We start from the raw sequence: 12,757 nt of genomic DNA on the forward strand, positions 1-12,757 counted from the left end.
CAGAAAAGTACAAACACCGAGGGGAGGGAGAGCGCAAAGACATTGTTTCATCCTCCATGCCAAGGCCAAACAGAGAGGAGCCTGTGGACAGCCGGACGCCCGTGACCGAGAGAGTTAGCTGACTTTACACAGAGTGGATTGCAAAGCAAACCAACAAGAATAAAGGCAGCTGTTGTCTCTTCTCCTTATGGGTAGGGCTCTGACAAAGCTTCCCGATTAACTGAAATAAAAAATATTTTTTTTTCTTTCAGTAAACTTAGAGTTTCGTGGCTTCAGGGTGGGAGTAGTTGGAGCATTGGGGATGTTTTTCTTACCGACAAGCACAGTCAGGTTGAAGACCTAACCAGGGCCAGAAGTAGCTTTGCACTTTTCTAATCTAGGCTCCTTCAACAAGGCTTGCTGCAGATACTACTGACCAGACAAGCTGTTGACCAGGCTTCTTAGGGTATGCCTGCACCTCCCCTCCCACCCAGACCTCCCCTCGTGTGGTCGCTAAGGACAGAGAGCACTTAAGAGGACACTCCATTTTCGGTGCCATTGGTGCCCCAGTCTCAGCTCTCCTCTCCCCCCACCCTGCCCCAGCTTCCCCACCTCCCCCACTCTCACCCAAGTTGGGCCAAGGAGGTGTGAGGCAGGAGAGACAGTTGTATTCTTTAGAGAAGAAGTTGGAGATGGCCAGTGGCTACAGCCCGTGTGATCCCACTCGTGGTGGCACAAATCTGGCCCCACTCCAGCCCCAATCCAAAACTGACAAGGACATTTCACAGGACAGGAAAGTAGCACCTGTTCACTCCAGTCTGGCATGGCTCAGAGGGAGTCATCCTTCGAGCTGCTAGGTGTAGACTTGCCTGAGCCAGAGGAGAGGCTGGCCCAGGGCCGGCCTCCAGTGGATGGCACTAGAGAGAGGCCATGGAGGCAGCAGGACAAGGTGTAGGCAGGTTGGCCCAGCTCCGGGCCAGCAGAGCACAGCGGGGCAGGAGGGACTCCTTAGTTGCTCAGAGCAATCTGTGACTGGCAGTTAGAGGCTCAGTGGGGTGGGGGCCAAGGGGAAGGAGGGGAGAATGTTCTTCCAAAACTTTCCAATTCTACTCCTTAGGGACAGCTTAGAACTATTTGCACTATTGAGTCTTCATGTTCCCACTTCAAAACAAACACGCTCTGAGAGCAAACTGGCTTGAATTGGTGGCACTTTGTCCCTCAAGTCACCAGACGCGATGGTGTTTAGAACTGCCTGGATCTGTAGATACCTGCGCTTGTTTTAAAGTGGGCTCAGCACATAGGGTTCCCACGAAGCTCCGAAACTCTAAGTGTTTGCTGCAATTTTATAAGGACTTCCTGACTGCTTTCTCTTCTCTCCCATTTCTGCCTTCTGTCATTTCATCCTTTCATTTCTTCCCCTCCTTCCTCCTCATTCATCCCTTCTGTTCCAAGCAGCTCCAGTGCCCAGCTGTACCCCGAATTGATTCTGCTTAGTTCATGCCCCCAGAACTCACCCCACCCTTGGCCTTCCCGCCACCAACCCCAGCCCAGCCTCACTCCATCCTGAGCCCTGAGGAAGCCCCGGGCTCTGCTGAGCCTACCTGACCCTAGCACCTCAGTCTCTCTGAAGGGCAAGAGAACAGCAAGGTCTTGCTCTCCTAAGTCAGAATCAAGACACTGAGCCTCCTCAACCTTCCAGTTGAGAGAAGTGGGTGGGAGGAATCAGACCAGATTTGAATTTGGGAGCTGAGGGCAGAACAGAGGCCCCCCGTGGTCTGCCACAGTCATCACGTGGCCCAGCCATGACCTTGGCCTCTGCCAGGCCTGGCTAGCGCAGTGCAATGTGGCAGGGCAGCAAGCAGAACAAATGCAGATGCCCCCAGACCTGAGCTGGGACCAGTGCCTAGGGCGCCCCCTCCCTGCCCACCCAGGCTCCTCTGTTAACCACAAGTTCTTTTCAAATGGAAAACGTTTGGCTTTCGCTTACTGGAGACTGGGTGGGGCCAGTGTAGCACACATTTTCACGTCTACGCCAGGGTTCTGGTGTAGGGGCTTAGAGGCTTGGGTTTGCTGTGGGATCCCATCCTTTCAACCCCTCTGTTCAGGAAGTCCTTATCTAGCTGCATATCTTCATCATATTGGTATATCCTTTTCTGTGTTTACAGAGATGTCTCTTATATCTAAATCTGTCCAACTGAGAAGTACCTTATCAAAGTAGCAAATGAGACAGCAGTCTTATGCTTCCAGAAATACCCACAAGCACGTCCCATGTGAGCTGCTGCCATGAACTGTCAAGTGCGTGTTGTCTCGTGTATTTCAGTTATTGTCCCCTGGCTTCCTTACTTTGGTGTAACCATGAAGGAGTGAAACATCCTAGAAACTGTCTAGCACTTCCTTGCCAGTCCTTAGTGATCAGGAACCATAGTTGACAGTTCCGATCAGTAGCTTAAGAAAAAACCATGTCTGTCTCTTCCGGAATGGTTAGAAGCAAGGGAGTTTGCCCATTCTGTTCGTAGAGTCATAGTTGGCCTTTCTAGCATTTTTGTATCCATTTCCTTATGCTGCAAAAGCAAGTCCCACAAGCAACCCCACTCTGCTGGCTTCACTTCTGACTCCTCCCCAGGAGGGAAGAGGGGTCGGAGGAGGGAGTGAGTCCTTCGGGACCCCTCTTCCTCCAAGGACAAAAGGCTCCTGACCCCACAGTGGCCTTGCACTCCTGGCATCCCCAAAAGACACCTATCCGTGCGAGCGCGGCATTCAGCCAGTTTGTCATGGAGACGCTGTCCATTCTGGTCGGTCGGGTTTTTATGTGTTATATACCTAGTCCAGTGAAATGTGGCTCCTGGGACCAATGTCAGGAGCTGGCTGGCCTCCCCATCAGCTCATTTATCTGGTCCTGGGAAGAGGAGTGTGGGGCTCACCAGGCCCCCCTTTCACCCATGACAGTTATTCAGGGGCTGACTGGGCATTGATGGTCAAGAACACAGCATTTCAAGGGTCGTTTTCTTTCTGTCCGGCCGGACCTGCAGCCCCCTCACTCCCCAGCTCCTTCCCCTAGAGTTCCAGAGCTTCAGGCAGTGCCTGAGGCTCCTTATGGTTTTCTCTCCCCCTTCCATATTCCCTCTTCTTCCCCAAATAAGGGCATCATGAGTGAGTGACCTTTAAACAGGCCACCTTGGTGGTTTGCCACCCCGACAGGCAGAGGCCCGTGCCGTGCCGCCCCTGTTCCTAGAGTCAGGTGGATGGAAGTTTGGAGGGAAAACCTAAGCCCTGGAATTCTCACCAGCTGTGTCCAGCCCAGTTCGGGGTGTGACCTTGATTTTGTGTGTACTTGAACACCACGAAGGTTGGGGGGGTGCATCTTTTAGTGACTGTGAAGAATACAGGAATTGACCGACAACTTTCAGATCCCCATGGGTCTAGGTCACAGAGAATCATGTTCCGTCTCCCCAACCGTCATTCTAGTTGTTAGTTACTACCTCCTTTCTTGACAGAATTCTGTGTGTCCTTGAGCTCCTCCCAGCCCTGCCCTACTTGTCTGCCCATTGGTGAGCTTGTCCTTACCAGTGGAATTGCTGGCTTTGACACTTAAGTGAACTGGGGAACTGGGCCACAACCAGGCTCTAGTGCAGTGCCCTTCTGTTGGCATAGAAGACACCTAAAAATGTCATGTCCCCAGTCCATCAGTGCCAAAGTAGCCAAGGACCCCAGCCCCTCAGCTCCCTGGAAGGTGAAAGTCATGGTGGTGGCCTGGGGACACTGGCCACAGCCAGCACCTGGCTTCTACTGAGACCCCATGCAAGTGTGGGCAACAGTCTTCAGTGGCATCATTTCAGGCTAGAGCCAAAAATAGTGGCAGCGAGACCTGCAACAGCCCCAAGTTGTTGCCTGCTCCTCTGCCCAGCTTGTCATTGTCGTGACAGCCATCATGAAAGGGTACTAGCCAGAAACAAGCTTCCATGTTTGGTGGGAAAGGAGTTTCTTAGCTGACAGGCCCTCTGGATTTTAAGTAACTCTTAATAAGCAGATTGAACCCAGGAGGGAGCAAAGGTTATGAACTAAACCCACCAGGGGGCTGCCTGGATCTTGGGGAGCATTCCCACCGGCCCTCTGGACTGACGTGATCAGGGGAGGTCACAGGTACTGGTTCTTGGAGACCTTTGTACATCCATTCCTAGCTGGTGTCATTGCCCCGAATTGCTTCCTGATGCGAGTTTCACGCACAACGTCTAGGACCAGTGGCCCAGACCTCAGGAAGCAAGCTGTGTGGAAAGCCGAATGGGTGTTTGCCTAGCCAGTCCCCCAAGTGCCAGCTGCTGGTGTGTGGACAAGCACAGCATTACCAGGCCTGTGGCCATGCCCCTGCTGTGTTGGATTCCTGCTCTTGCTCTGCTTTCTGCAAGGGTCCATCTTTGCTCTTGGTCAGTGAGCCCGTCCACTCTGGAGGGCTTTGTTGAGTCTCCATTTTTGTGTCTTTCTCTTTTAGATCAATCTTTAGAAAAGGCCTAATTGTTATAAATAGCTAGGATACTGCCTCTCCCAGGGTCTGAAGTTACATATTTTAGGGGGGAAAAGTGAACACTGAAACCCACTCTCAACAATTCAGAAGGAAAACCTAGAAAATATTTGGCAAAAAGAATACATTTTAATGTTTCTGAACAAATAAGAGCAAGCTTTTGTGAAAATTCTGATCTAAAAATACTTGGAGCTTGGCCTGATATGTGGTGAGCGCTGCAGGCAAAGGGGATTCCAGCCCCAAGCCACTGGATCTGAGACTCAGGGCCATTCTGTCATTGGAGAACCCATATCTCCTTGGGTAGCATCCCTGAGGACTTGGCTTCAGCTCTGTCCTCTGGGGTGGCCTGGAGGTTAGTGGCCCACCTGGGCCCAAAGCTGCAGGAGCCCAGCTCTTGGTGTGGGAAGCGGAGTGGTCACAGGGACTCGTGAAGGCCTACACCAGTCTCATTCCCAGCACCACCTGTTTCTTGCTTTGTTCTCATCTCCACAGAGCCTACCCAAAGCTCTGATTTGTCAAGAAAAAAAATGAGTTCTAACTAGGGCCCAGGTAACTAGAAAGGAAAGGGTGATGTCTCCCCCTTGGCCTCTGCCTGTGGCACAGCCTGTCCCCTGAGGACATTCCCTGCTCTGCTCTCCTTGGGGTCTAGGGCCTGATGAAGTGGCATCCCTTCTGAACTCGGAGGTGAGGACAGAGGCCTGAGCACTCACTGTGGTGTGTGCCCCACTCGCCCCTCACCCTTGAGAGCCCCTGGGGTAGAAGGGGAGGCTGTGTGTGAGGATGGGTGTCCACACCCCTGGCAGAGCTGAGACCCTCACAGGGGAAATCTGGTCTTTGAGTTTCAGAGCATTTTAGAAACTTGCAAATTGTCTTTGCTCCTCTAGCTCCCCCTTCTATCTTACCTTTTCTCAGGTCCTGCTCAGCAGTGAGAGAAAATAAGATGAAAAGGCCAAGAGGTTTGGCTCCTATCACTGGTAGTCCCTCCCTGCAGTGTTTGTGTGTCAAGTGACAAAGCTGTTTTTCCTGGTGACCCTGATTATATCCAGTATCTTATAGACTATAAGCATAGGCCTGCTTGGTCCTCTCTGTTCTGGGCTTTTGTTTTGCTTTTTAGTTTTGCTTTTAGTTTATCTGTCCCTTTTATTTAATGCACCGATTAGACACACAAAGCAGTTGAATTTTTATATATATATCTGTATATTGCACAATTATAAACTCATTTTGCTTGTGGCTACACACACACACACACACACACACACACACACACTGTTAAAATAATACCTGTTGCTTAATTACAATATTTCTGATAACCGTAGCATAGGACAAGGGAAAATAAAAACAAAAACAAACAAAAAAAAACCTGACAAATCCGTCTGCTGGTCACTTCTTCTGTCCAAGCAGATCCATGGTCTTTCCTCGCTTCTTTCAAGGGCTTCCCTGTGCCAAGCTAAGGAGGCTCCAAGCAGCGCCCAGGTTTTGCACTGTTTCTCCAGTGCTTGTGAGAGAGGTCCGGGGATACTGGTGCAGGACAGTTCACCTCAGTGGGTGGGTGTGAGAGTGCTCCCTTGCCCTGGCGAAGTCCGGAATGTAGTTGGCACCGCCTGGTCCTCTTCCACCTCTGGGTAGGGCAGCTGGAGTCCATGGGGGTGGCCTGATCCCCCCACCCCTTCCAGTGACCGGTCAGAGTGATCATGTGTGGAGAGTCAGCTCAGCAGGCCTCCCCACCAGTAGGGCTCCCACTTTGCCGAGTCCAGGGTCTGGAGGGAAGACAGAAGGCCTGTCGTGTCCTTGAACGTGTGAGCTGCACCAGGTAGAATGCCAGGGACCCAGAACCACATAGAGAGTCCAGTCTCCCTCTAGGAGGTAGCGAAGACTCCAGAAATGTCCCTTTTTCTTCTCCCACATCCTGCGAGTAATTGCATTTGCTTTTGTAATTCTTAATGAGCAATATCTGCTAGAGTTTAGCTGTAACAATTCTTTTTGATCGGTTTTTTTTTTACGTAATTAAAAACACCAAAAAAATCCAGAAACTTGTTCTTCCAAAGCAGAGAGCATTATAATCACCAGGGCCAAAAGCTTCCCTTCCTGCGTCAATACTTCTTCTGAGGCCTGAATCCAAGAGAGAAACACTCATAGGCTCTTTGTGTGGCTGGGCTACCCTCGGGCCCCTCAGAGGACCTGGTCTTGGGCCCACTCCAGCCCACATTCAGTATTAGCGGTGGGTCATGACGTCCTTGCCCACGCAGCCTGGAATGGGGCCGAGGAGGTGAGGAGGCCGTTGCCACCGATGCTTGGCCACTAACAGGTGGGTGTCCGCATGTGTCCACGTGCATGCTTTCTGACTGAAATGTGAAATCAGCACCCGAGTTAGCCTCACCCAGTGACCTCGCCCCGCCGGGCTGGAGCGGGGCCCGCCCAGTTCAGTGTTTCTGGGGAGCTGGACAGTGGAGTGCACAAGGCTTGCAGAACTTGAAGCCTGCTCCTTCCTTTGCTACCAAGGCCTCCTTTTCCGTTTGATTTGTCACTGCTTCAATCAATAACAGCCGCTCCAGAGTCAGTAGTTGATGAATATATGACCAAATATCACCAGGACTGTTACTCAATGTGTGCCGAGCCCTTTTATCGCGCTGGGCTCCTGTGTACCCGGACACTGTAATGTGTGCTGTGTTAGCTCTCCTCACCCTCCCCTCGTTTTTCTGGGGGTTTTCTGTTTGGGTTTGGTTTGGTTTTTATTTCCCCTTTTGTGTTCCAAACATGAGGTTCTCTCTACTGGTCCTCTTAACTGTGGTGTTGAGGCTTATATTTGTGTAATTGGTGGGTGAAAGGAACTTTGCTAAGTAAATCTCTTCTGTGTTTGAACTGAAGTTTGTATTGTAACCATGTTTAAAGTAATTGTTCCAGAGACAAATGCTTCTAGACACCTTTTCTTTACAAACAAAAGAATTCAGAGGGAGGGGATGGTGACTGAGATGAGAGGGGCTGTCCTATTTCCCCAGGAGGGGAGACCCAAAGAGATGACCCCTGCTCAGATCAGCCAGAAGCCACCCAAGAAATTCAGCCTAAGCCAACAGACCGAATAGCTGATTTGTTGCCATTTTCCAATTCCGAGCAAAACCAGATCTTGTTCCACCCAGTGGACATTTTTGCCTTCCCCTCCCCTCCCTGAGATTATTAGCATCATTGATATTTTTAAGGACAGTCAAGGTTTATGTTCCTGTGAGGGGAGCCAGGTGGGGTGTGAGCAGGGCCAACCTGAAGCGGGCCTGAACCAAGTGGCTTAGACAAAAGGTGGGCATCTCCCTGGAGATCTCCACTGTAACCACAGGTCAGGTATATGTTGACAGGGCGAACTGGCCACTCTTCACCTGACGCAGCTCTTTCTAGACAGGCCAGGCAGAGGGCATTATCGTTTAGGACACCGCCATCACATCCCACCCCTTACCTGGAGTGCACCACACTAATGTGACCTCTCAATCCCCAACCACCCCGGGCGATACGATGGTGGGATGGGAGGGTGCACTCTCTGTGCTGTCATCAGATTCCCAGAAAAAAAAATTGGATGTGAGAAACCCCCTTCCCTTTCCATGGCAAAACCAGATCCTCCTCAGAGAAGCCGTTACCCCCACCAGACATTGTTTTGGGTTCACAGAACAGGGACAGATGTGTGCTCCCTTAGTGCCTGGCAGCCCTTCATCTGCAAGGCAATGACAGTGCCGATTGTAGTGACCACTACACACGGGGTTTAGTAGCAGGAAGAACCAGGCAGGGTGGCTGCCCCCTCCCGAGTTGCAGTGACACAAGCCAGCCACCCTGTGCAGAGGGAAGCCCTGCTGAGGGCAGGAGAGGTAGGCAAGGAACGCGGGGAGCTGCCCAGGACAGACTTGGCCGGAGATGTCTCTAAAAGCCCTCTATTGCATTCACCTTCAGTTTTTGTGTTTTGGGACAATTACTTTAGGAAATAAGTAGGTCGTTTTAAAACAAAAAAAATATTGATTGCTTTTTTGTAGTGTTCAAAAAAAGGTTCTTTGTGTATAGCCAAATGACTGAAAGCACTGATATATTTAAAAACAAAAGGCAATTTATTAAGGAAATTTGTACCATTTCAGTAAACCTGTCTGAATGTACCTGTATACGTTTCAAAACACCCCCCCCACTGAATCCCTGTAACCTATTTATTATATAAAGAGTTTGCCTTATAAATTTACATAAAAATGTCCGTTTGTGTCTTTTGTTGTAAAATCAAGTGATTTTTTTCATAAGGTTCTTTTACTATTTGAAAAGATGGGCAGCACGCAGTTTTATTTTATTTTTGTAAGTTTTTTAATACGTGTGAAAGCAAAGACTACTCAGCATGCCTTTCTAAGTGACGCGTTTGCACCTTTTGTTGGGAAGTACTGTATCCTTTGCTGTTAGCATTCTCGATAAATCTCTCTGTGAAAGTGACTCAAGGTCTGGGCTTTCATTATCTGACAGCTCACAGGACAGCATGGTGGTGTGTCTCCTGATTCGGTCTGGTTGTCCCTGAACACAGAGGAGAGCCACCGCTTTCAGGACTGCAGTTCCATACACTGCCACCCCTTGGGTGCCCCGAGGCCACACTTTCCAGGCACACTGCTCCTGCGTGCAAATCTGCCCACTGTGCCCTAGGCCCAGAGGCAGGTGGGCTGCAGGCCTTCTGCACAGTAGCACATGGTAGGGGCACCTCTTAGGTCTACATGTGCCGAGGTGCTTCTGCAAATACAACCTCCCTTCCCCCCCTCCCCCCAGCTCAGGCTCCTTCTGTGCTTACTGTTATCAGGAAGACAAGACCTCGGTTCTTGTCTCCTTTTTTTTCCATATATATTTGTATTGATTTCAGAGAGGAAAGGGGAGGGAGAGAGAGAGATCGAAACAGCAATGATGAGAGAGAATCATTGATTGGCTGCCTCCTGCACACCCCTACTGGGGATCAAGCCCACAACCAGGCATGTGCCCTGACCAGGAATCGAACTGTGACTTCCTGGTTCATAGGTTGACGCTCAACCACTGAGCCACACCATCTGGGCTGTTCCTGTCTTCTTGAGGGAAAGATTTCAATCAAGAGACTAAGTGTAGAAAAGCAAGCAAGAATGTATTGACCATAGCAAAAATATCCTGGGGTCCCTTAGACTTTAGTGGATACATGCCTGAGGGGGGAGGGAATAGCATGGGCTTGCTTCCTGGCGGGGAGAGCTTTGGGACCTTAATTTTCAGGGGTTTTAAAGGTTGGGTGTTTAGGGGAGGTCTTAAGGGCAGATCAATAGACTATTCATCAGCTTAATGCTGATGTACCAAACTGAGATTTATTCTCTTGTCTGTCCTTGGGTGTGGTTGGCAAATGGCACTAATTGGATTTCTATCTTCTCCCTGAGTAGGGTGATTTAAGCTATATACCCTCTGGTTGGGGAGGAGAAGTACAAACTATTTATTCTTTTTTTGTTGTTGTTAATCCTTACCTGAGGATATTTTGCCATTGATTTTTAGAGAAAGTGAAAGGGAGGAGGAGAGAGAGAGAGAGAGAGAAACATCAATGTGAGAGAGACACATCCATTGGTTGCCTTCTGCACATACCCGACCAGGGGGTCTGCAACCAAGGTACATGCCCTTGACTGGAATCGAACCCGGGACCCTTCAGTCTTCAGGTTGACGCTCTATCCACTGAGCCAAACTGGCTAGGGCCATTTACTCTTTTTTAAAACATTTTTTAAAATTGATTTTAGCACGAGGAAGAGAGAAACACCAATGATGAGAGAGAATCATCGATTGTCTGCCTCCCACACGTACCCCACTGGGGATCAAGACAACAACCGAGGCACATGGCCTGACTGAAATCGAACCATTACCTCCTGGTTTATAGGTTGATGCTCAACTGCTGAGCCACACCAGCCAGGCCAAACCATTTACTCTTACGTATCTTTGGTTTAGAGAAGATAGGATTTACTAGGTGGCTGCAAACTGTTGATTAACTATCTGTCTTAATTTCTCTCTTCCACTTGTTCTGGAATTTTCCCAGCTTCTTACTATTCTATACAGTATAACACTATCACCTGAGACCCTCCCACGGCCTCTGCTGAACTGCCTCCCTGCCCAAAGGGGGCGCTGTCATTGCGTTGGCAGGTATCACACCCTGCCTGTGCTTCTTGGCTTTCGCATAAGGCTGTGGGCTCTCAGGAGCTACCTGCCCCACCACAGTCATCCTCACCAGGAAGTGCAGGGCTGGAGGGGACAACTGCTCAGTGTCCAGCTTCACATGCAAATGTGGACATATCCATTAGAAGGTGCATTGGAAAGTCCTGGACTTGAATGTTAAAACAAAGGGTTGAAATTCAGCATGTGTGTATTGAGTGTTTCTTGTGTGCCAGGCCTGTTGGGTGCTGCAGTCCAGCAGTGAGCAAGTAGGACCAAGTGCCTGTTCCCTAAGGCTTAGAGCTTGGTGTGTGTGTGCATGATAATTTCCCATACTCAGGGTGTGGCTGGCTGCCTTTTGGGGAGTGGCTGTGGCTTCTGGGAAGGGGTTCCAATGGAGGCCCATATTTGGGTGGACCTGGTTTCTGTTTTGTTTTTTTTAATATATTTTTTATTGATTTTTTTAGAGAGAGAGGAAAGGAGAGGGCTAGAAACATCCATGAGAGAGAAACATCATTAATCGGCTGCCTCTTGCACGCTCCCCACATGGGATCAAGCCCACAACCGAGGCATGTGCCCTGACTGGGAATCAAATCAGTGGCCTCTGGGTTCCTGGCTCAACACTCAACCGCTGAGCTGCACACTGGACCTAGTTTCTGGAAACAGCCCTAAGGCTCTGGGAAGGCAAAAGCCCTCTGGGGTCAGGACTGAGAGGACAAGGGGGATAGTGAGTGAAGGAGACCTATTGCCTTGCAAGCGTTCATCTATCTGGAGAAGCAAAAGAAGACTTAGACACCTGGTGCTGCTTGTGGGGGTTTTCCCCCCCCTCTAGTGGGGGAGGCCCAAGAAAGATGCATCCTAGATGCCAGGCACAGCAGAGGCTGCAGGCAGCTCTGTCGGGCCTAGGGAGCTTTCGCCTTAACTTCCACCCTGGGAGCTGTTTGAGCTCAACCTTGGCACATGAGGGCCAGGAAACTGCAAGTGCAAATTCTGCAGGAGCCCTGGCACATGCTCTGAACCCTAAGGAGTTCTGGATGGCTTAAGGCTGCTGACATGTGCAGAGAGCTAGACATGAGGTGGGAGGGTAGGGGCCACATCGTGACAATGGTGGAGGCTGCACTGAAGAGCTGGGACCCATCAAAGCGCTTCGGAAAGCACAGAAAGTTCTTAAGCAGGAAAGCTCTGTGGCTTGATTTGTGCCTGAGGAAGAACACCAGGGTAGAGAGACAGGCAGGGAAGCCAGGAAGCCAGCATGTTTGTCCAGGTAGTAGTGAGGGCAGTGGGCAGGTGGGGAGGAGATGGACTCCAGAGATGCTCAGGGAGACAGCAGGAAAACAGTGGCTGATGGTGCAGGGTGGAGGGTTGGAGGCTGCAGAGCATTGTGGCAACGGGCAAGAGAGACCAATGTGCCAAGACGTCAAACAGGCTGGGGACTGAGCTTGGTGCCTATCCACTGCTTCAGAAAAGAGGGTGGGAGAAGCCATCCTCACAGGAGTGAGTGCAAACCGAGCCAAAAACGTGACAAGAGGGCAAAGGGACAGCAGGAACTAAAATCCTTTTTTTTTTAAAGAGAGAAACACAGTTCATGTGGTGGTAGGAAGGAGCCAGCAAGGAAGGAAAAGTGGAAGATATTGCTAAGAGGTAACACGTGCTGGTGCAGGTTCCTGAAGGAGAGGGAAATATGGCATCCAGGGCACAGGAGGTGAGCGAAAATGCTCCGAGTTCGGCGGGCTGCTGTACAAGTTTCCAGAACGTTCTCCCTGCACCCAGCCACTCGGCCAGCTGACAGGAGTCAGCCCGGGGGCCTTTGTATATGTAACCCTCATCTGACCCTGTTCTGCCGGCATCTCTGAGGACTCTCCAGGCCTCCCAAATAAAGCCAAAACATCTCAATGGGACCTCCCTGTGACTGTCAACAAGGCCCGGCTCCAGCCCTTTCTGGAACGCCCCATGCCTTCGCCACAGCCTCCGTCCTCCGTGCTGGGAACCGCTATCCATCCCCCAGAGCCCCACTCAATGGCCCCTCCTCCTGGAAGCCCATCCTGCCCATATGAACCCGCACAGTGGCGCTGCCTTCACAGGAAGGAACCGCGTGCGGCGCCCCCGTGTGGCCGAGGG

The 12,757-nt window shown here is 50.7% G+C and overlaps 2 protein-coding genes across 2 annotated transcripts in view; both read left to right on the forward strand.

Annotated features, from left to right (window-relative positions):
- The window catches only part of MECP2 (methyl CpG binding protein 2), a 65,572-nt gene extending 56,634 nt beyond the window's left edge, over window positions 1-8,938 (forward strand). The window contains exon 5 of the mRNA XM_014533248.1: window positions 133-8,938. Within this exon, the coding sequence (XP_014388734.1) occupies window positions 133-195 (63 nt within the window). The 3' untranslated portion in view covers window positions 196-8,938. The remainder of the gene's footprint in view (window positions 1-132) is intronic.
- Window positions 8,939-11,743: 2,805 nt separating this feature from the next.
- IRAK1 (interleukin-1 receptor-associated kinase 1) overlaps window positions 11,744-12,757 on the forward strand; it is an 11,152-nt gene continuing 10,138 nt past the window's right edge. Inside the window, exon 1 of the mRNA XM_005886166.2 lies at window positions 11,744-11,857. Within this exon, the coding sequence (XP_005886228.1) occupies window positions 11,744-11,857 (114 nt within the window). The remainder of the gene's footprint in view (window positions 11,858-12,757) is intronic.

The sequence above is a fragment of the Myotis brandtii genome, unplaced genomic scaffold (assembly GCF_000412655.1).
Source record: "Myotis brandtii unplaced genomic scaffold, ASM41265v1 scaffold959, whole genome shotgun sequence".
In the NCBI taxonomy this organism is placed as follows: domain Eukaryota; kingdom Metazoa; phylum Chordata; class Mammalia; order Chiroptera; family Vespertilionidae; genus Myotis; species Myotis brandtii.